The sequence below is a fragment of the Eriocheir sinensis genome, chromosome 29 (assembly GCF_024679095.1).
Source record: "Eriocheir sinensis breed Jianghai 21 chromosome 29, ASM2467909v1, whole genome shotgun sequence".
Lineage (NCBI taxonomy): Eukaryota > Metazoa > Arthropoda > Malacostraca > Decapoda > Varunidae > Eriocheir > Eriocheir sinensis.
The window spans coordinates 14858499-14880260 of NC_066537.1; the positions used below are offsets into that span (position 1 = coordinate 14858499).

The 21762-nt window shown below is 43.4% G+C and overlaps 1 protein-coding gene and 1 long non-coding RNA gene across 12 annotated transcripts; one reads left to right on the plus strand and one right to left on the minus strand.

The window, feature by feature from the left end:
• Positions 1–4: 4 nt before the first annotated feature.
• On the plus strand, positions 5–17132 carry LOC127005103 (protein BANP-like). 11 transcript variants are annotated; one of them, XR_007758293.1, is made up of 10 exons: positions 1954–2134; positions 3318–3444; positions 4742–4977; positions 6271–6453; positions 8865–8977; positions 9576–9754; positions 10610–10729; positions 11565–11686; positions 12778–12900; positions 15406–15431. XR_007758293.1 is itself a non-coding variant. In XM_050873665.1 (9 exons), the coding sequence occupies exons 2-9, from the start codon at positions 3340–3342 to the stop codon at positions 15610–15612; spliced, it is 1266 nt and encodes a 421-aa protein (XP_050729622.1). In that variant the 5' UTR covers positions 5–159; positions 3318–3339; the 3' UTR covers positions 15613–17132. The 11 variants fall into 11 exon arrangements, 7 of the variants coding, with proteins under 7 accessions (XP_050729622.1, XP_050729624.1, XP_050729625.1 ...); XR_007758295.1 differs by having other exon boundaries at positions 1956–2134; positions 11613–11686; XR_007758294.1 differs by having other exon boundaries at positions 1967–2134; positions 10613–10729.
• Positions 12940–18485, minus strand: LOC127005107 (uncharacterized). The gene is made up of 3 exons (XR_007758297.1): positions 18240–18485; positions 15384–15627; positions 12940–14128 (listed from the first exon to the last, which is right to left on the minus strand). It is a non-coding gene; the product is annotated as an uncharacterized LOC127005107 (long non-coding RNA).
• Positions 18486–21762: the final 3277 nt, after the last annotated feature.

The following is a 21762-nucleotide window of genomic DNA, read 5'->3' on the forward strand; positions in this document are numbered from 1 at the left end:
AAAGAACAAAGCAACGTTGATTAAGTTGTTATGACTCGTATCAAGGAACCGTCATCGTACATCTGGGCAGTGTCACCGGGAAGGAGCCGCCATATTGGTCTGCCGCCTCGCCCGCTGCGGGATTCTGCGAGACTCGACGGCGCGGCGACGCTCCTTCAGGTGTGTGCCGCCGAGACGCTGCAGGAGGGGCGGGGCAGGGGGGGCGCGACCTAAGGGGTGGAAAGGAGGAGGAGCGGAGGGACGAGACTGTGTGTGTGTGTGTTTACCTAGTTGTGTTTGGGTGTGTTTACATTTTTTTGGGGGGGTGTATTTACCTAGTGTGTGTGTGTGTGTGTGTGTGTGTGTGTGTGTGTGTGTGTGTGTGTGTGTGTTTACCTAGTTGTGTTTGGGTGTGTTTACATTTTTTTGGGGGGGTGTATTTACCTAGTGTGTGTGTGTGTGTGTGTGTGTGTTTACCTAGTTGTGTGTGTGTGTGTGTGTGTGTGTTTACCTAGTTGTGTTTGGGTGTGTTTACATTTTTTTTGGGGGGGTGTATTTACCTAGTGTGTGTGTGTGTGTGTGTGTTTACCTAGTTGTGTGTGTGTGTGTGTGTGTGTGTGTGTGTGTGTGTGTGTGTGTGTGTGTGTGTGTGTGTTTACCTAGTTGTGTTTGGGTGTGTTTACCTTTTTTTTTGGGGGGTGGGGGTGGGAGGGGGGTGTATTTACCTAGTGTGTGTGTGTGTGTGTGTGTTTACCTAGTTTGTGTGTGTGTGTGTGTTTACCTAGTTTGTGTGTGTGTGTGTGTGTTTACCTAGTTTGTGTGTGTGTGTGTTTGTGTGTGTGTGTGTGTTTGTGTGTGTGTGTGTGTGTTTGTGTGTGTGTTTGTGTGTGTGTGTGTGTGTGTTTACCTAGTTTGTGTGTGTGTGTGTGTTTACCTAGTTTGTGTGTGTGTGTGTGTTTACCTAGTTTGTGTGTGTGTGTGTGTGTGTGTTTACCTAGTTTGTGTGTGTGTGTGTGTGTTTACCTAGTTTGTGTGTGTGTTTGGGTGTGTTTACCTTTTTTTGGTGGGGTGTATTTACCTTGTTTTGTGTGTGTGTGCGTGCGTGTGTGTGTGTGTTTTGCAAGCCACGTTGTTTACTCTGAAAGTGAGAGGATTCGTAACCTAACCGACCATGGCTATTAATTGGTGTTTGAGACTCAAAGATAAATTTGGTGTTAGATGTTCAGTGTGTTGGAATTAATAGTTGGATGTTAGATTGTGATACTATAATGAAAACATCAGATTAATCGTGAAACTGTAACGAAAATAACAGAAAACTGAACCAATGGGTATTTGTGATACTATTCATGAAAGCAATTAAGACACTCACTCACTCACTACGATGTTTGAGAATAAGTGCATCGAAAACTATTATTGAGGCTAACGTTGTAATTTAGCGCGAGAATTAGGTGGATGAACGTGGTTGCACTAACTGAATTCGTGCTAATTGAATAAAGTAACTAATATGAAAAAAAATATTTGGTGCACATGTGGGTCTGACTTTTGGGTTTGATAATTACTCAAAATAATCACTCGCATTAAAAAAAAAAAAAAAAAAAAAAAGACGACGATTGGCTGAGCTTTGAAAACACGCTTGTGATTCGCTGGGAGTCCGATGACGTAATTGCCGGCGCTCACCCGGTCAGCAGCCTCGCTGCCTTAAGGCAGTATCACACTGGCCATTTTCTTCTAACCGTTGTGGCTACTGGCAACGCCCGTGCGCCCATCCGGGAGCAAGTTGTCGGTTCACTGTAACCTGGTGTCACACTGAGCCCTTTTCTTCCCACCGTGTTGGCGACAGCTTGGACAACCAGCAAATCAAAATTTTCCGGGTGTGCGTCACACACGTCCAAGGTCAGTTTCTCGTATCCACATCCACAACGTAAACAAAGCAGCTTGTGCCGCGCATCATGGCGGTTTGGCGCAATTTTCAGAATTCAGTCGTGGTGGCTGCTCACACTGACTGAGGCTTTTGCACTAATTAATTTTTTTCTTGGTAGATGGTGGCTCGCGCTAATTGCGGTTCGCGCTAAGTGGGGCTCTACTGTATGTAAAACCAAGTAAGAGTACCGTCATTTAATATGCACCAACGAGAGGCAACACCAACATATATAAAGTGGGTTTTTAAAAAAATTAACTTTGCTAAACCACTTTTTGCATGTTTTTCTGTTATCTTACAATTGCTTAGGATTTTTTAAGCTCATAAAAAATGAAAAAGCGGCTGGCACCACGGACGGGTCCGGGGTTGAAATGGTCGGCACCGCGCGGGTTAAAGAAGACTTGCAGTGTAGTAGTTTAGTCTGTCTATTTAGTATTTAATTTTGAACAATAGCTAAAAAGTCAGAATGATTAAATCACTGATTCTGATGACTGATACCGATTGACTGATTGTCAGATTCACTAAAAAAGAAAGAAAAAAAAAAACATTTCTATGAGCATGCCGCGCTGCAAATGTCGTCTTCGATAGTTTTCAAAGTACTGCGAAAAAATACCGCAGGATTTATTAGTGTGGTCCGCGGTTGTGCGATATTTTCAGAAATTTTGCGGAAGTGCGGTACTTTTTTGGTGATGCTGTACTACCGCAGTAAGTACCGCATTTGCCCACCTCTGGCTATTAATATTAGTAGTGTTAGGCAAAATTATTGATCAAAGTCATTGCAGAGCATCTGTTGGCTACAACAAGGTCACTGATCTTGTTTTTGCTGATGATGCTGTACATCTGGATTCACTGGAGGTTCTGGTGTTGGCTGTCGAAGTGCTGCTGTGCCAAAACCAAGATCCAATTGTTTGGAGGCTTCCTGGATGACACAGTTCAGTCTGTTCATGCATGTAGTGAGGACATACCTTGGTAGCGTAGTGCATAACAGTGATGAGTTTCACCAGGAAATCACTCGATGGATTGACCTGGCCCATTGTGCTACGGACTCACTCAATACAAGTATATGGCATTATTGTTGCCGTTGTTGAACACCAAATTTGGCTGTATGGGCACATGGCATGCCCAGACATTAATCCTTCTTATGGGGTTGTTCCTGTACAAGATAGCCCTGATTGGTGACCAAGGGGACACCCACATAACTCATGGTTGGGGCAAGTTGATCGATTCTGCTAAGAGTAGCATAGAAAGGGAAGGGTTACTGTGTGGGGGCGTGCTTGGAGGGACCGTCAGAGGTGGAGGCGGCCGATGAAAGAAGTGATGCGCCCCCTGGTGTATGCTCCCAGTTAGTTCTTTACAACAGCCTAAGGAACATTTATAATTGCATCTCCCCAACGCATCCTAACCTCCCCCCCTTTGCCAGGCTGGAGAGGCGTGTGGGCATCATGGGGGAGGAGAGCGAGGAGGAGTGTGACCCCCCCAGCAGCCTCCCCCCCGTCAAGAGGGTCAGACTCACACAGACGGACCTCCTCAACCTGCTGCTCAATGAGGTCACTCACTCATGTTGTTCTTCACTCACTTCACTCACACACACTCACCTGGTCCCTTTTTCTCTTTACTCACTGGCACTCACTCACTCCCATCATCTTCTTCCTTTCCCTTCACTACTCACTCACTTCAACCACTCACACTCACTCACCCACTCACCTTCCCTTCACTCTACTCACTACAATCACACCCACTCACTCACCCACTTGGTTCCTCACTCTTACCTACCCACTAACTCCTTCTGTTACTCCTCTTCTTAATACTCTGCCTCCTTCTCTTCCTCTTCCCCCTGTTGTTACTTTTCTTTCTCCTCCTCCTCCTCCTTCATATCCCCATTATATATAGGTAACTACTCCCTGATTTATTGGTACTGTAGTTGTGTGACAGTACTTCTTGCAGCACCACCGACACCTATTTTAACCCTCGTCCTAACCACATATATACAGGTGACGAAGATAAGTAAAAATAATGCAATGTTAACCTTATCCCGGACTCTCATTTAGGTGTCTTGTGGCTGCGAAAAACTGTGTGGGTAAATGAGATCATGAATTAGTTTGGTTTAGTCATCCTCATCCTAACCACACACAGGTGACAGAGATCAGTAAAAATAATGCAATGTTAACCTTATCCCGGACTTTCATTTAGGTGTCTTGTGGCTGCGAAAACCTGTGTGCGTAAACGAGATCATGCATTAGTTTGGTTTAGTCATCCTCGTCCTAACCACACACAGGTGACTGAGATCAGTAAAAATAATGCAATGTTAACCTTATTCCGGACTTTCATTTAGGTGTCTTGTGGCTGCGAAAACCTGTGTGGGTAAACGAGATCATGCATTAGTTTGGTTTAGTCATCCTCGTCCTAACCACACACAGGTGACGCAGATAAGTAAAAATAATGCAATGTTAACCTTATTCCAGACTCTCATTTAGGTGTCTTGTGGCTGCGAAAAGCTATGTGGGTAAACGAGATCATGAATTAGTTTGGTTTAGTCATCCTCATCCTAACCACACACAGGTGACGCAGATAAGTAAAAATAATGCAATGTTAACCTTATTCCAGACTTTCATTTAGGTGTCTTGTGGCTGCGAAAACCTGTGTGGGTAAACGAGATCATGCATTAGTTTGGTTTAGTCATCCTCGTCCTAACCACACACAGGTGACGGAGATCAGTAAAAATAATGCAATGTTAACCTTATTCCAGACTCTCATTTAGGTGTCTTGTGGCTGCAAAAAACCTGTGTGGGTAAACGAGATCATGCATTAGTTTGGTTTAGTCATCCTCATCCTAACCACACACAGGTGACGGAGATCAGAACATGTATGAACACGCGCCTCACCCTGCTGGAGACCAAGGTGAGCGTCCTCGTTCACACCTGCAACAAGATCTCCTCAAGGCTGGACACCATGGAGCACCTGGCCACCACCACCTCCACCGCTGCCACTGCCTCCTCCTCCTCCTCCTCCTCCACCACCTCCGCCTCCACCGCCAACTCCACCTCAGCCTCGGGAAACGCCAAGCAGAATGATCAGAGTGTGTAAGTGTTTGTTGGTGTTGGTGTTTTTATTTTTCTGTCTTCTTTTCCTCCTCCTTTTTTTCTTCTTTCTTCTTCTCCTTTTCATACATTTTATAATTTCTTCTTTTGATGGTTCACGTTTTCCTGTTTCTCTTCTTATTACTCTGCCTCTTTTTCCTCCTCCTCCTCCTCCTTCTGTTACTCCTCTTTTTCCTCCTCCTCCTCCTCCTATTACTCTGCCTCTTCTTCTTCCTTCCTCCTCTGTTACTCCTCCTTCCTTTCCTCCTCCCCCTTCTATTCCTCATTGTCTTCCTCTTCCTTCTCCATTTCCTTTCTTATTCTTGTTATTTCCTGTCTCTTCCTCATCACTTCTTCTTCTTTTCCTTTTTGTTATCATCCTCCTCCTCCTCCTCCTGCAGTACATTTTTTTATTATTATTATTATTATTATTATTATTATTATTATTATTTTTTTTTTTTTTTTTTTTTTTTTTTTTTTTTTTTAGAAGAGAATGATCAGAATGTTTAAGTGATTGTTGGTGTTGCAGTGTCTCTCCTGTCTTCTCTCCATCCTCTCCCTCCTCCTCCTCCTCCTCCTGCTCCTGCTCCTTTTCCTCTTCATCTTCCTCCTCCTTTTGCCATTTGAAACTGATACCTGATCTTGGAGATGTTAAGGTATATAGGGTTTTGAGGTATGAGGTGAATGTGTATTTATTTAAACGCCACACTAACAATAACAACCTTATCCCATTCTCCCTATTCCTCCCTATTCCTTCTATCTATTGCTAATGTTCTATTCCTATTTTTCTCCTATTCCTTGTTCCTATATTTTCTACTTTCCTCATATTCCAATTTTCCTTTTCTTTTCCTTCCTACTTTCTCTTCCTGCTTTCCTCCTTTTCCTTCTCAATCCAAATTTCTTCATTCATTTCCTATTGTTCCTCCTTAACCTTCCTTATAGTCCTTCCTTTTCCATATTTCCTACTTTCCTGGTTTCCCTCATCCCTCCTCATCTTCGCCTCACCTACTTTCCACATATTCCTAACCTGTTTTCATCACATTCCTAACCAAACCTACTCTCCTCCCACTCCTAGCCTTCTCTCCCTCCTATTCCTAACCTCTTTTCCTCCTACTCCTAACCTACTTTCCTCCTAACCTATTTTTCTCCCATTCCTAACCAAACCTACTTTCCTTCTAACCTATTTTCCTCCTACTCTGAGCCTACTTCCCTCCTACTCCTAACCATTTTTCTCCTATAACTTTCCTCCCTCCCTCACACCACTCCCCTCATCCTCACCACTTCACCTTCCCGCAGGAGCATGGAGATGGGCATGGAGCTCCCCAGCGGCGGTAACACCCCCATCTTGGTGCAGGACACAGAGGCCAGTGCCCACATGAACGTCATCTCCCTAAACTCCGAGGACGACTTCCCGCACGGCTCCTGGCTGGGCGACCCCTCCCAGCCCACCCTCAGAGTCCGCTGTCCCATCACCCCGCAGTAAGGGACAAGGAAGAGGGATCGAAATGGGGTGTGTGAAGGGAAGGAACGGGCTTGAATGTGGATGGGTGGGTGTGGAAAAGTCCGTATAAGGTGTAAGAAGGAAGGGCTGTGGGTGTAGATGTGTGGGAAGGAAAGGGTGCATGTGTGTAGATGGGTGGGTATGTGTGAGTGTGTGTAGGGTGTGGGTGTAGATGGGTGGGTTGTAGGAAAGGTTGTGTGGGTCTGGGCAGGGAAGGAAATGAGAGGGTGTGTCTGGTGTGTGGATGGTACATGAATGAGATAACCCGGTAGCAGCGACGGGCCAAATTTGTTGCTTTACCATGTAGCAGCAACAGGCCAAATTTGTGGCTTTACCATGTAGCAGCGACGGGCCAAATTTGTTGCTTTACCGTGTAGCAGCGACGGGCCAGATTTGTGGCTTTACTGTGTAGCAGCGACGGGCCAAATTTGTGACTTTACCATGTAGCAGCGATGGGCCAAATTTGTGGCTTTACTGTGTAGCAGCGACGGGCCAAATTTGTTGCTTTACCGTGTAGCAGCGACGGGCCAGATTTGTGGCTTTACTGTGTAGCAGCGACGGGCCAAATTTGTTGCTTTACCATGTAGCAGCGACGGGCCAAATTTGTGGCTTTACCATGTAGCAGCGATGGGCCAAATTTGTGGCTTTACCATGTAGCAGCGACGGGCCAGATTTGTGGCTTTACTGTGTAGCAGCGACGGGCCAAATTTGTGACTTTACCGTGTAGCAGCGACGGGCCAAATTTGTGGCTTTACCGTGTAGCAGCGACGGGCCAAATTTGTGGCTTTACTGTGTAGCAGCGACGGGCCAAATTTGTGGCTTTACCGTGTAGCAGCGACGGGCCAAATTTGTGCCATGATATAAACCCCCCCAAAAAAATGATACATAATTTGAGATCACAAATGCTTTGATATATATTATGAAATGGTTTGTGCGAGGAGTGATTTTTCCTAATTTTTCTCGCTTGGAGGAACCATTAAGAAACATGGTCCCCGCTGTTACCGGGTTAAGATTCAGTCAGAAATGAAAAGGTCAGTTTGAGAACACTGAAACCCTGAATGGCGAAGGCAACTATACAAAAATTGGGCGTCGTGTTGAAAAATTTACGCAGACAAAAACCTGGAAATCTATGAAAAATGATTTGGGCAATTATTTTATGAGGGTGACGATATTAACCCGGTAGCAGCGAGGATCATGTGTCTTAATGGTCCCTCTAAGCGAGAAAAATGGGAAAAAAAATCACCCCTCATACAAACCATTTCATAATATATATCAAAGCATTTGTGATCAGATTATGTATCATCTATTTTTGGGGATTTATATCATGGCACAAATTTGGCCCGTCTCTGCTACACGGTAAAGCCACAAATTTGGCCCTTCGCTGCTACACGGTAAAGCCACAAATTTGGCCCATCGCTGCTACATGGTAAAGCCACAAATTTGGCCCATCGCTGCTACACAGTAAACCCACAAATTTGGCCCATCGCTGCTACACGGTAAAGCCACAAATTTGGCCTGTCGCTGCTTCACGGTAAAGCCACAAATTTGGCCCATCACTGCTACACGGTAAAGCCACAAATTTGGCCCGTCGCTGCTACAGGGTAAAGCCACAAATTTGGCCCATCACTGCTGCACGGTAAAGCCACAAATTTGGCCTGTCGCTGCTACACGGTAAAGCCACAAATTTGGCCCATCACTGCTACACGATAAAGCCACAAATTTGGCCCATCACTGCTACACGTTACAGCCATAAATTTGACCCGTCGCTGCTACAGGGTAAAGCCACAAATTTGGCCCGTCGCTGCTTCCGGGTCAAGCTGTGATTTTGTTGTCATTTGTTTTCTTTGTTTTATATGATTCAGATATTCACTTTTATTCTCCTCATAGTCAGTCAGGAAAGAACATGCATGTTGGTATTTGGTCCCCTGTGTCATGTATTCATCCTCATCTTCAGTTTCCTCATTCTCTACTCTACCCATCATCTTCCTCCTCACCCTCATCATCCCCCTCCACTTCCTCTTCCTTCACTTTATTTACTCATTATCCCTCGTCTCCCTCCTCTTCCCCCCCCTCGTCCTCCAGGAACTCCCCATTCTTGTCCTCATTCTTGTTGTCACTCTACCCATCATCTTCCTCCTCACCCTCATCATCCCCCTCCACTTCCTCTTCCTTCACTTCATTTACTCATTATCCCTCATCTTCCTCCTCTTCCCCCCCCTCGTCCTCCAGGAACTCCCCATTCTTGTCTCATTCTTGTTGTCACTCTACCCATCATCATCCCCCTCAACTTCCTTCACTTTGTTATTTATTCGTTATCTTTGTCAGTCTAATAGCACTCATCTTCTCCTCCTCCTCCTCCCTACGCCTCACTTTCCCCCTCGTCCTCCAGGAACCTGCTGCACATCAACTCGACATGCATCACCGCGGAGAAGATGGCCCTCACCCTCCTGGACTACCTCTTCACCAAGGACGAGCTCGCCACCTCCAACCTCTCTGGCAGAAGTAAATAAGTGACTCCAGTTTGTTCATTTCTTTGTTGATATGATATGTATTTTTCTCTTACCCTTTTCTCTCGTTACTTTACTTCATCTGCTAATTCAGGTTATATTCTTTGCCTTTCTTTAGTTATTTTACATTTTATTTCACTTGTTTTTGTTTTGTTTTGTTTACCTACTTCTTATTCCACTAAAAACGAACTGTTCTTACTTCCTGTTTTCTGCCTATTTACAAGGTACGTATTTTGAGATAACAAGGGAGTAAAGTCGGAAAAAGTAATTATTTTCCACGGGTCGGAACCAATAAACGCTTTTACATGGATTTCAATCCCTCGAGTATAGCGCCATACCTTCGGAATGAAGCAAGCGCGAAACTCAAGAGGGTACTGTATTTACTTACCATTATTTTTTTTCCTTATTGTACACTTTTCTTGTAATCTAAAGAAGTAACATGGAACGTCATTCAGAAACTCAACACTATATAGCACCTTTAGACTCTTCTGTAAACTAGTGAAATAAGAGGCAATTTCAGAGCGAAATAGAGAGGGGAGCAGCATCTTATAAAACCCATGTCAGCGCAATCCTAACCTCCGCTGCACCCCCAGGCCGATGGAACAAGAGGCAGCTGGACCCTCTGATGATGTTCGGCATCCGGTGTCACCTGCAGTACAAGTTCAACATCTCGTCCAAGCTCTGGCACAAGATCTGCCAGAACATGGACTCCAAGTGCCGCTCAGCGTGGAAGAGGCGGATCAGGGGCATGGTGACCCAGCCCAAGCAGCGGGTGAGTCTGGCAGGGAAGGGGGGAGGAGAGGATGTGGGAGTAGGAGGAAGAGGAACAGGAAAGGTTGTTAAATAGGAAGGAGGAGTAGGAGAGTAGATTGTTAAGGAAAAATGGAAGTGTAATAGATTGTTATGGAGGAGAGGAAAGGGACCAGGAAAGTAGGTTAAGAAGGCAGAGGACCAGGAAAGTAGTTTGTCAAAGAGGTAGGAAAGCAGGAAGAGGACCAGGAAAGTAGGTTGTCAAAGAGGAAGGGAAGCAGGGAAGGTTGTTAGGAAGGAAGAGGACCAGGAAAGTAGGTTGTCAAAGAGGAACGGAAGCAGGGAAAGTAGGTTAAGAAGGAAGAGGGCCAGGAAAGTAGGTTGTCAAAGAGGAAGGGAAGCAGGGAAGGTTGTTAGGAAGGAAGAGGGCCAGGAAAGTAGGTTGTCAAAGAGGAAGGGAAGCAGGGAAGGTTGTTAAGAAGAAAGAGGAACAAGAAAATAGGTTGTCAAGGAAGCAGAAGAGTAGGTGGTTAAGTAGGAAGAGAGTAAGGAGGCAGGAGAAGAAGAAAGAGAGAGAAGGTAGGAAGAGAAGGGCGAGAGATAGGAGAAGAGAAGGGCAAGAGACAGGAGAAGAAGAATTAAGAGCCTGAAGGAAGGCAAGGGAGAGGAGAAACAAAGGTATGCAATGCTAGAGTAAAGGAAGGAATACGATAGGCAGATAGTTACACATTATTCAGAATTAAGTGGTATTAAGTAAATCAGCACTTTCTAGCTCCCATACCATTTATTTGCATAGCCATAAGAGTTACAAAGACACATACTTCACCCATTAACACCTTTCCCTTCACCCCTCAACACCCATTTCCATCACCCCCAGCAGCAGGCGCCTCAGATCGGCCACACGTCATCAGTGCGCAAGGACCCGGCAGTCACGGAGGACATCTCCTTCGACTTCGACTCCCTCCAAAACTCCAACCTCGACCTGAGTGATGTGAAGGTGGGTGGTGGTGCTGTCTCTGGGGCGTGTTTCTTGCATAGTGTAGTGGTAAGGGTTCCTGGGATGCTGAAAGTGTGTAGAAAGGTGTTAACGAAGAAAAGAATGAAAGGTTATAGAAATATACTAATGGAAGGGTGTTGAAAAATGTGAATAAAACCCATCCTGGCAGACTTAAGATTTATCAAAAGGTTTCGGTGGACACTGCGACCCTCTTCAGTGGTTTGGAGAAAGAGTAGAAATAGGGAGAAAGTATGTACAGAGCTGCTTCTCATTATCCATAAGAGCCTCTGTACATACTTCCCCTACTTTTAATCTTCCTTCAAATTGCTAATGATTGTGACAGTGTCCAGTCCACCATATCCATTTGGTGAATCTTTCGTCTGCCAGTTTGGGTTTTATTCATGTCTTAAGGTCACGTTGAGTAGAGAGGTGTTAAGAAGGAGACAAAAGAGAGTAAGGGGGTGAAATAAATAGAGCATGTGTTTAAAGGTTTTGGAGAGATTGGAAGGAGACCAGTTGGTAGACCTAGGAAAATGTGGAGAAGGTGTATACAGGAAGACTTGGCATTGATGGAATCAGATGAGCATCGGGCAGAAGACAGAGTAGAATGGAGGAGAGCCATAAAGCGTCCAACCGCTCAGGAAGAGTGAAAACGGACAGTAAACGAAATGATGATGATGTGTTTAAAGTCATTAGAGAGAATGGGCTGCCTGAGAAAGGTGTTAGAATGAGCAGAATACCAGAAGCTTGGTGTTGCAAATAGAATGACATTTTGTGAGCACCTTTTAATATGCTCTTACTACAGTCATTCTGCTCCTCACAAAAGTTTTCTTAGCCAACCTACCAGACAGTCCATTCCCATCAACTTCATCCCCCTGGGCAGTGGCAGGGAAGGACGAGGCTGATTAGCTGTTGGTGGGCGGGATGTCCATCGTCTCTGTCCCCCAACACACTCACGTACGTTCAGTAAATAATCATCTTTCTTTACTTTGCTCATGTATTACGTCATAAGACATGCAAATCTTGTTTACATCCTTGAATGGACCATATTGGCTATACAGGCCACACGTGGCCACTCGCTACACTGTCAAAGCAGTACTTTCCATAGAATACAAGTTACATACTAGAGTGCGTTTGAGGCTGCCTCCAGGATACAAGGCCGTGGTGCCGCCAACGACTGCACACACTTTACTCCTACCCGATTTCCTGACTTATACTATATGACATGGAGAAGAGCTGAAATCGGGTACGAGTGAAGTGTGTACAGTCATCGGCTTGGAGTGATGGCGGCACCATGGCCGTGTATCCCGGAGACAGCCTCAGACGCACTCTAGTCTATAACTTGAACTCTACATAAAGTACAGCTTTGAGTTGAGTGGCCACATGTGACACTGCCTGTATAGCCAATACGGTTCATTGAACAGTGTTTGAACAATAAAACATGTTTTCAAAACTTGATAAATTAAAAGACAAAGAAATTACAGTGTTCAAGTCAGAACAACATTAAATTATATACCACTTTTTACATATTGATATACATAATTGTTAAGGAATTATGTTTAGAATACAACTTTTGGTATCCTACATAAAATCTTCCCAAGCACTTGAATATAATAGTGCGCTCAGATTTTAGATAATAGGAAGCAAGGAAGTATTTGTAAAAGATGGTATTAACATAAACATTGCATTGTTCTCTGACACACTCACTCTAATTACTTTGTTTATAGCATGTGAAATTTTGAAAATCATGTTACAAATTTTGCCTGTCTTGTGTAATATGCAATTTAAGTAATGAAATCAAAATAGTTTCTGAACCTATGTGAGTGTGTTGGGTAAAAGAGATGGTAGACGCTCAGCCCGCCAACAGGTAATCAGCAGAGTCTTTACTGGCCAGGGATCAAACCACTGCTGGGTGGTAGGCTGGCTAAGGAAAGTTTCATAAGGAGCAAAATGAAAACAGCCTGGTGTGTTCAGTAGAGTCAATAAGAGGGTAGAGGAGGGTGTTGCAGGCAGCAAGGGTGACTTATTCTTCACTGTTCCATGTGCAGGTGATCACACAGTCCCCCACCTGTGAGCTGAGGATCCTGAGTGCCACGCCGGAGCAGATCTCACAGCTGCAGGACACCCAGGAGATCATCCTCTCAGAAGAACAGATCCTCGCGCCACCTTCTGTGAGTCTGGCCTCCATCACCTGCTGCCAGTGACTTTTCTTGCCGTGATGCCCCCGCATTTGCTATGAGCTCCAGAGGCCATGTTCCCTCCTTTTTCAGGAATAACTCTTCAAAGTGTTGGATCAGGTTCAGATTGTTTCAGACCTCCTGCTAATTTTTGTCGCTGTCATTTATTAACAAAAGTGAATAATTAAGGCACCTCTCTTCTATAAGTAACAAAGTTCCACGTCGAAGACCTGTCCTCCAGCACGAATGTATTGTGATGTCGCTGTGACGTCACTCCCTAGGCTCCGCCCCATAGTTACCCTCACCTCACTGACAGGTGATACCGGTGTTCCTGCCACTAAGAACATTACTGTCTTTATCCAGCGTTATCAAGATATCATAATGATATTTAGAATGCACATGAAGCCTAAAAATTGGATCACTCAGTCAATCAATTGGTGCATAAGCTGTGGCAGAGCAGTGTCTTGCCCACCCTATGACACCACTCACAAAGGTTTCCCCAGGCGAACCTCCATGCAGGCAGCCTTCCCATGCCACGTTCCTCGCAGCAGGAAATGGCAAACTCTACATATAGTAAGATATAGAGAGCAAAATAAAATACTTAATAAACAGTCCCTCTTGGTTTTCTTGCTTCAGCTGTTGTCTACTCCTGTAAGTTTATGTCAAGTGAACATCCATACACTGTTTTGGACCCAGCTCACGTACTGACACGAAGCCATCAAGACATTTCTTAAAGCAAGATATTGTTACATAAATTATCATGTGCATAGAGTAGTGGATAAATATTTTCTCTTTTCTAATTCAATTCTTCATAATTCCTGTCCTGTTACTTGCATTCAGTTTTTATTTACTGCGTGTCAGCAAAGTGGAAGGTAACTATGGGGCGTAGCCCAGGGAGTGATGTCACAATACATTCATGCTGGAGGACAGCTCTTTGACACCGAATTTCACGTTGTGTTTAGAAGGGAAATGCCTTAAATCATTCACTTGTGTTAATAAACAATGGAGGCAAAAATTAGCAGGAGGTTTGAAAGAATCTGATCCAACACTGTTTTAGTTATTCCAAAAAAATGAGGGAACACGGCCTCTGAAATCCATAGTATATACGTTTTCCTCCCTTCTCTCTTGGACACTAATCTTGTTCTCTCTTGCTCTCCTCTTTTCTCTTTTTAGGTGTCTCTCCCATTCTCTCTCGTTATGCATCGAGCTTCTTCCTTTTTGCCTGGAGCAAATGACATTTAGTTTACCTTTATTAAAGTTGGGGGCATACACTATAGCTGTGCATGGCATTGGTGTATTTCTCAGTTGTGCCAACCCTTGAGCCTGTGGTGGATACAAACCCATAACCCAGGACACAGGGCTGGTGTGACATCCCAGTTACTGCAGTTTGCCTTCCCCAAATACCCATTTATTGACCAGCCCAAAAGTGAGGATGAAAAGCTTTGTGGGGTGCATCTTGACTGCCGGGGGCGGGATTCAGACCCTGGTTCGCAGATTTGTAGCTAGGAATGGTAAACTAGAAATGGTGTTTCAGGATGGGATGGAGAAAGTAATAAAAGCGTGTATGAGCAGTTTGCTATGGGTGTGACTTAAGAAAGGAGTGGATTTTGGAGTGGGTGAAGCGTGGTACACTGAGATGGTTTGGACATGTGATGAGAATGGGGAAGAATGAATTCGTGAAGAGAGTGTATGAGGGAAGGATTGAGGGAGGGGGTGTCAAGGGAAGACTACCTGTTAAGTGGATCAATAGGGTGAACGAATATTGGAGCGAGAGAGTTAGAAGTAGCAGGATTGAATGTGCTGAGAGGGAGTGCCAGAACAAGGACAAATGGAGACACTTCTGCCACGGCCACCCCCTGAAGGGAAGTTTCCACAAAGGAGCAAGGCATCAGAGATATAGATAGATACAATGGTAACCACTGCACCAAGGAGATGACTTAAAAATAAATGTCTCCACGGTGAAGTGGTTAGCACACCAAACTACAAATCTCTGGGCTTGGGTTTGAATCCAGGCCTGGGCATTTGGCGCAGAGCCTACCCAGCTATTCATCCTTCCTTTTGGGATTGTCAATAAATGGGTACCTGGGGAAGGCAAACTGTGGCAACCCAGATGTCACCCTGGCCCTGTGTCCCGGGGTAATGGGTTCCTTCCACCACAGACTAAAAGGCCGTTGCAAGAGAGTTGAGCAACTGCAGCGTATGCCCGTTACTTATCTTAATTGAAAATATATTTGAATTACAACTTTAATAATTATAATTAAAAATATATTTGAATTACAACTTTAATAATTACAATTAAAGAACATTTCTAATAACCCAAAACTTTTCATTACTTTTAATCAATAGGAAAGTAATATTTCCAAGCTAATCAAAATGGTACATAATTATTAGCTATTAGCCATTCACCTCAGTCATTCCAAACACCCTCTGATTTTCAACCCACTTCCTCTCCCCTCACTAAAGAAAGAAAACTGTACCAACTGTTTCTCCTCCATTCAGAGTGAGAAGAGCATCCTGATCAGCAACTCCTCCCCATCTGTGTCCATCGGGGGCGAGGGTCTGGGCGGTGAGCTGGACATCGGTCAGACCCCAACGCTGGCCTCCATCGACCACTCAGACCACCGCATCACCCTTAAGACTGAGCCGGGGCTGGCCATTCTGGACCAGCACGGCATCCTGGCCAGGGACTCCGAGACAGACGACTGAAGGACTCTTTGAGGGCTGTTGGGGAGATACTATTTTTGTCAGCCTTAATAATAATCTCACCCATCTCATGCCCATTCTGCTCCTCTTCTCCCTGATAATATTTCACTGTTGCTTTGTTCATCTCATCTATCATCGCATTTTTTCCTAATTTTATACTACCTTTTAGCTGTTGGGGAGATCATATTTTTTGTTGGCCTTAATTAAAATCTCATGCCCATTCTCACCCTCTTCTCCCTGGTGACTAGTCATTATACTGTTGCTTTGTCCATCTCATCTATCATCCCTTTTCTCTTTTTCCCATTTTTCCCTAATACCTTGTAGGGGAGGGACTCATTATCATTAAGTGCATTCAACCTTCATATAAACTGCTTGGGCTGTCTCTTTAATTTCCCATATTGCTGTTTATTAACCTGGTAGCAGCGGGGATCATATTTCTTAATGGTCCCTCCAAGCAAGAAAAATGAGAAAAAATCACCTCACACAAACCATTTCATAATATATATCAAAGCATTTGTGATCAGATTATGTATCATCTATTTTGGGGGGTTTATGTCATGGCATAAATTTGGCCCGTCGCTGCTACACAGTTAAGCCACAAATTTGACCCTTCACTGCTACCAGGTTAAAAGAAGCATTTGCCTCTTCCACACTGTGCTAACCTCGAGGATTCTCTTTTTCCCTTTTGCCATATATAAAAGAAGTATTCACCTCTTCCACATACTAATAAGCTTGAGTATTCTTCTCTAAACTACATAAATTCACCAGTATTCTCCATTCCCTACTTATTCTCCTGGTATCCTCACATTCTCCAGCCCAAGACTATTCCCCAATCATTCTCCATACTTATGCATTCCCTAGTCATTCTCAGCACCACAGTCGCCTTGTATTGTCCAACCTAAAACTACTCCCATATTCTGCCATGCTCCCTCCCTCTTCCTTACTAATAACTTCTTCTTTTTGTACGATTTGAGTAAATGAATATAATGGGTATCCACAAATTCCTTATTACATATCATGACATGGCCCCACCCTCCTCATGAGCATAGTTATATACATCACACCCTCCCTCATAATGATGCCCAAGTTGACTACTTTTATGCCCTTATAGATATTAGGCACACGTACATACAACACCTTCCTGACACACTCCTGGGTATTCTCCACCTTTCCCTCATTCTTCTGTTCAAGCTGGTGTCACTTTACCCCCAAGCCTTATTAGGAGTTACAGTACCATTTTCTCTATATTAAAACCCAAATAGAATGAAACTAATTGTAAGAGATAATTTAAATCTTTCACATACTACACATTTCTATAGCAAGGCGCAAGTATCTTTTCTCTCTTTATTCTACGTACTTTGATTATATTCCGATTCCCACAATGATTGAGGTGATCCTATGATATTTAAGGCCCTGGCCACTCATCTATTGTACCTGTTGAATAATCTGTCTTCATGCAGGTTGCTACTACATTGGGTAGCTACTGTTGTTAATATTTTCCTAATAAAGTATTGATCTACAAATCATTCTTCTTAATATACTAGATGACAAAAAATACAGTATGTTGTTTAAAAGTAGAATGTTGTGAACTTTTTCTTATTAATTACTAGGATTAGGTGTTTTTAAAGTTACCTCTTTTCTAGCTGATTAATTATACTCCTTAACCCTACATACATCGGATTAGTGGGCCAGCTTTTTTATGAGTAGGTACATATGTCAGTTAATTAAATTACTATTAAAGAAATATGATTCAGTAAATTTGTCAGTCAAAGGAGCTGATTTGAGTGAAACACACCAGTCACTGAGGGTACTTCTTGATTAACCTGAATGATATAGTAACAGTCCCACCAAGCCTGCAACCAAACTCCATTTAATAGCTTGGATTTTGAAAGCTTGCGTGAGGAGGGGGAAGGAATTGGTGTAATCTTGGAACAATGGAGTTACATCATTCTGTAACATTCCTCAGCAGGATATATATAGGCCTTTCCCAAGCACTTCTATTAATTCTTATCCTGTGCTTCTAGTTTCCAATTTTGATGTAAAGACCTTGTTTTGTATGCCCATACAGAGTAGGAATTGAATGTGAAAAAGAATGCAAAATATTTCTGAATGGTGAAGACATGGAGGAGGTTTTTAAGTACCTTGGATCAGTTATGTGTAAGCATGGTGGTACAGGAGAGACAAGAGAAAGGAAGAAAGGTGGTAGGGTCTTTGGGACGTATCATGAATGACAGAACAGAAGTGCGAGCAGCGTTGACAACGCTGCTGTCTCTCCCGTCTCCATGGCAACGCGTACCCCCCACCCCCACCCGTTTCTCCCTATCCCCTTCCCCTCCCTCCTGTGCTGACAGCTAAAGGAGCTTCCATTCGCGCCAAAATACAACTTTCGAAAGCAATTATCCGAACAAAAAGAGACCTACTACAACTTTATTTTGCAAGTAGATGCAGTGTCATCCTCCAAAGACACTGGAATGCTATCTTTACCGATATTGTAACCTCGACCATTTTTTAACACTGCCGCGTCACGAGGATAACTCGCCACACCGCTGTAGCAGTTTACGGGTTAATCACATTCTGGATTCCCTGTATATTATAACGAGGAAGCTTTGATCTTAGTGGACGAGCCTTACCTTCGTCAGTGTTTCCCTGAAGAGCAGCGTGAAGTAACCAAACAACACTAAAACGAAGAGCACTGCAAGACTTGATCAGTAGGCACCCCGCTCTCCCTCTGCCGCGCGGCCACCACTGAAGAGGAAGAGTATTCGCTTGTAAATCTCAACACAAACAATAACATACCAACACCAATAAAAATAATAATAATAATAATAATAATAATAATAATAATAATAATAATAATAATAATAATAATAATAATAATAATAACAATTGATAAAGGGAACTATGTAATATCAAAACATGCATAATAGCTGAATAAAAAAAACTAATAATAATAATAATAATAATAATAATAATAATAATAATAATAATAATAATAATAATAATAATAATAATGATAGGCTAACAACAACAACAATAATAAATAAAAAAATGTAAGCTATGGTTATTGAGCTGTAAAGAATCCCACTTCTCTTTTCCAATAACTCCATTACAAGCCACGCATTAAAATGTATTTTATGACATGATTTACTGAACATACTGTTGTTATATTATCGACGTCCATAGGATCCATACATCTGGGCAGCAACCTCTTATGTAACACTCCTTATAATATCCTACACTTTAATTTCCCCGGAAAGGGTCGTAGCCTAGTCATTCTACTGTTTTTTCTTTCTTTCAGTAATGACAAGACGACAGGACTGATGTTTTTGATAACTGAAGAGAACGTTGTTGATTAAATGCTTTTATTAGTATTATATATAACGGTGTGTGTGTGTGTGTGTGTGTGTGTGTGTGTGTGTGTGTGTGTTGCAGCATGGGACAGTATTCATCAAGCCTCTTTGCTACTTTTAACTACTCATGGCGGCTCACAAGATCTATGAATCACTGAGAGTAATGTCCATACTACAAGCTCTCCCTGTCTTCGAGGTCAGTTCCAATAGTATCAGCCAGACCTCCGCTCCCTCCGAGTTTTCCACGAACCACTTTTACGGGTTAATGTCTGCATGCTTCGTATTAACTTCTCTGTTAGCAATCATATAAGACTCGGCACGATCATACAGCGTTGTTGACACGTGTGCCGAAGCACAGGATGCGGATCTTCAAGTGGCTCGTGCTCCCCTTTGGTCGACTACCAGACATCACAATCAACGACAATGACAATTTCCCAATAATAATTCTGTGCAGCGACACATTAATACATACCCTTATCATGATTTACATAGATTTACATATAAAATTAGACCGCACAGACCCCATGGTCCAGACTAGGTAATCTGTCCTTAAACCTAAGTGATTCTACATTAATCAGATGGCTCCAAAACTTTGCATCTCAACTCTAGTTAATATTAAGTTGAAGGAAGAGAGAGAGAGAGAGAGAGAGAGAGAGAGAGAGAGAGAGAGAGACGCCAGGCATGTTAAATATACTGATAAAATAAGATAAAGCGGCCTTCTGCTTGTCTACGTCAGTACTATCTAAGCAATTTCATTCCTGCTGTGCTGAGCGCCAAGGCTAATCTGTTATCTATAAAATTCACAGATAAGGGGGAAGGTGCGTTATGAGACGTGAGAGAAAGGAAAATATATGTAATAAGAGAAAACTAAACAGCTTTCTGCTTCTGTAGGTCTTCTCTAAACGATCAAAGTGTTCTGTTCCTACTGTGCTATGCGTCAAAGGTTAGCTGTTATGAGTAAATATATTAAGAGAAGTGGGTGGAGGGAGGGAAAGGTGGAAAGGAGAGGGAAGGGGTGAGAAAGGGGGAAAGGGAAGGGGGGAGAAGGGGAAATGAAAGGGAAAGGGAGGGAAAAGGGAAATGGGAAATGGAAGGGGAGGGAGAAGGGGAAATGAAAGGGAAGGGGAGGGAAAAGGGGAAAGGAAAGGGAAGGTAAAAGGAAGGGAAGAGAGAAGGGGAAATGAAAGGGAATGGGATGGAGAAGGGGAAAGGAAAGGGAAGGTAAAAGGAAGGGAAGAGAGAAGGGGAAATAAAAGGGAATGGGAGGGAGAAGGGGAAAGGAAAGGGAAGGGAAAGGGAAGGGAGAGGGGGAAATGAAAGGGAAGGGGAGGGAAAAGGGGAAAGGAAAGGGAAGGGGAGGAAAAAGGAAAGGGAAGGGGAGGAAAAGGGGAGAAGGAAAGGAAAGGGGTGAGAAAGGGTGAAAGGAAAGAGGAGGAGGAGAAGGGGAAAGGACAGGGAAGGGGAGGAAAAAGGGAAAGGAAAGGGAAGGGGAGGAAAAAGGAAAGGGAAGGGGAGGAAAAGGTGGAAAGGAAAGGAAAAGGTTGGGAAAGGTAAAGAAGAAATGAGAAGTGTAAGGAAAAGAAGTAAAGAAAGAAAGGAAATAAAAGAAAGAAAAAAAGGGAAATCCTGACAAATATGAAAAAAAATATAGGAGATAAACGACCGTCTTATCAACGTGCTATCAAGTGTTCAAACTACCTCCAGCTACACTTGTTAGGGATGAGCGGTAATGTAGTGGTGTTAGTGGGTGGGTAGGGAAAGTAAGGGTTATGGGTGTGAAATATGATAATAGAAGTGGTCAATCTTGAAGTGGTAATGGTAGTGGTGTTAGTGGGTGGGTCCTACGAAGCGATACAAAGCGTTACAGGTCAAAAGAAGAAGAAGAAGAAGAAGGAGAAGAAGAAGAAGAAGAAGGAGAAGGAGAAGAAGAAGAAGAAAAGAAACAAGAAGAGAGGAAGAGGAGGAGGAGGACCCAAGAAGCGATACAAAGCGTTACAAGTCAAAAGAAGAAGAAGAAGAAGAAGAAGTAATAGTAAGGCTAACGGGGTGTGAAATGATATGTTAATAGTAGCGGCAAATCTTGTAGTAGTAATCATAGTTGCCATAGTAGTAGTTGAGGCAGTTAAGGGGCAATACACGAGATCAACAAAGGACGAGATCAACAAAGGGCAGGACGGACATAACTTACCTCATTGTTGGCGAAGGATGAACTGAAGGATATTTCTGCCCACCGTTGCCAGACTATCGTACTCAGAACATCGTATTCACCAGTTTGTGACCCATGACTCTTACAAAAAAACACCAACAACTAACCATTTCAATGATAACTATAAATGAATCTAGTTATCGGGGTGGAGGAGACAGTTTTTTGGCTCGGAAATCAGCAAATATAAGAACCTGAGTACGACAATCTGGCAGAGTTGTTTCTGCCTGATCGCTTTGGGGGTTGTCGTACTCCTGCACCCTGCAAACGTACGAACTACTATACATTTCAGCGGCGGACAAACGCTGTTTTTCGCAAATATCTTTTTCTCGCTTGGAGGGACCATTAAGAAACATGATCCCCGCTGCTACCGGGATTATTAATGGCTACAACCAGCATACCAGTTTCCTTTTTTAGTAATATGTTTTTTTTAACAGCAAAGGAAGCAGCTCAAGGGCAAATATAGATAATAGGAAAACAAAAAAGCCCGCTAGCACTACGCCTATAAAAGAAAGTAGAGAAGTGTGGCCAAAAGAAAGGTGCAGTTATACTAAGTAAGAGAAGTACACACTAGGATGCATGTGTAGCGTAACGAGGGGG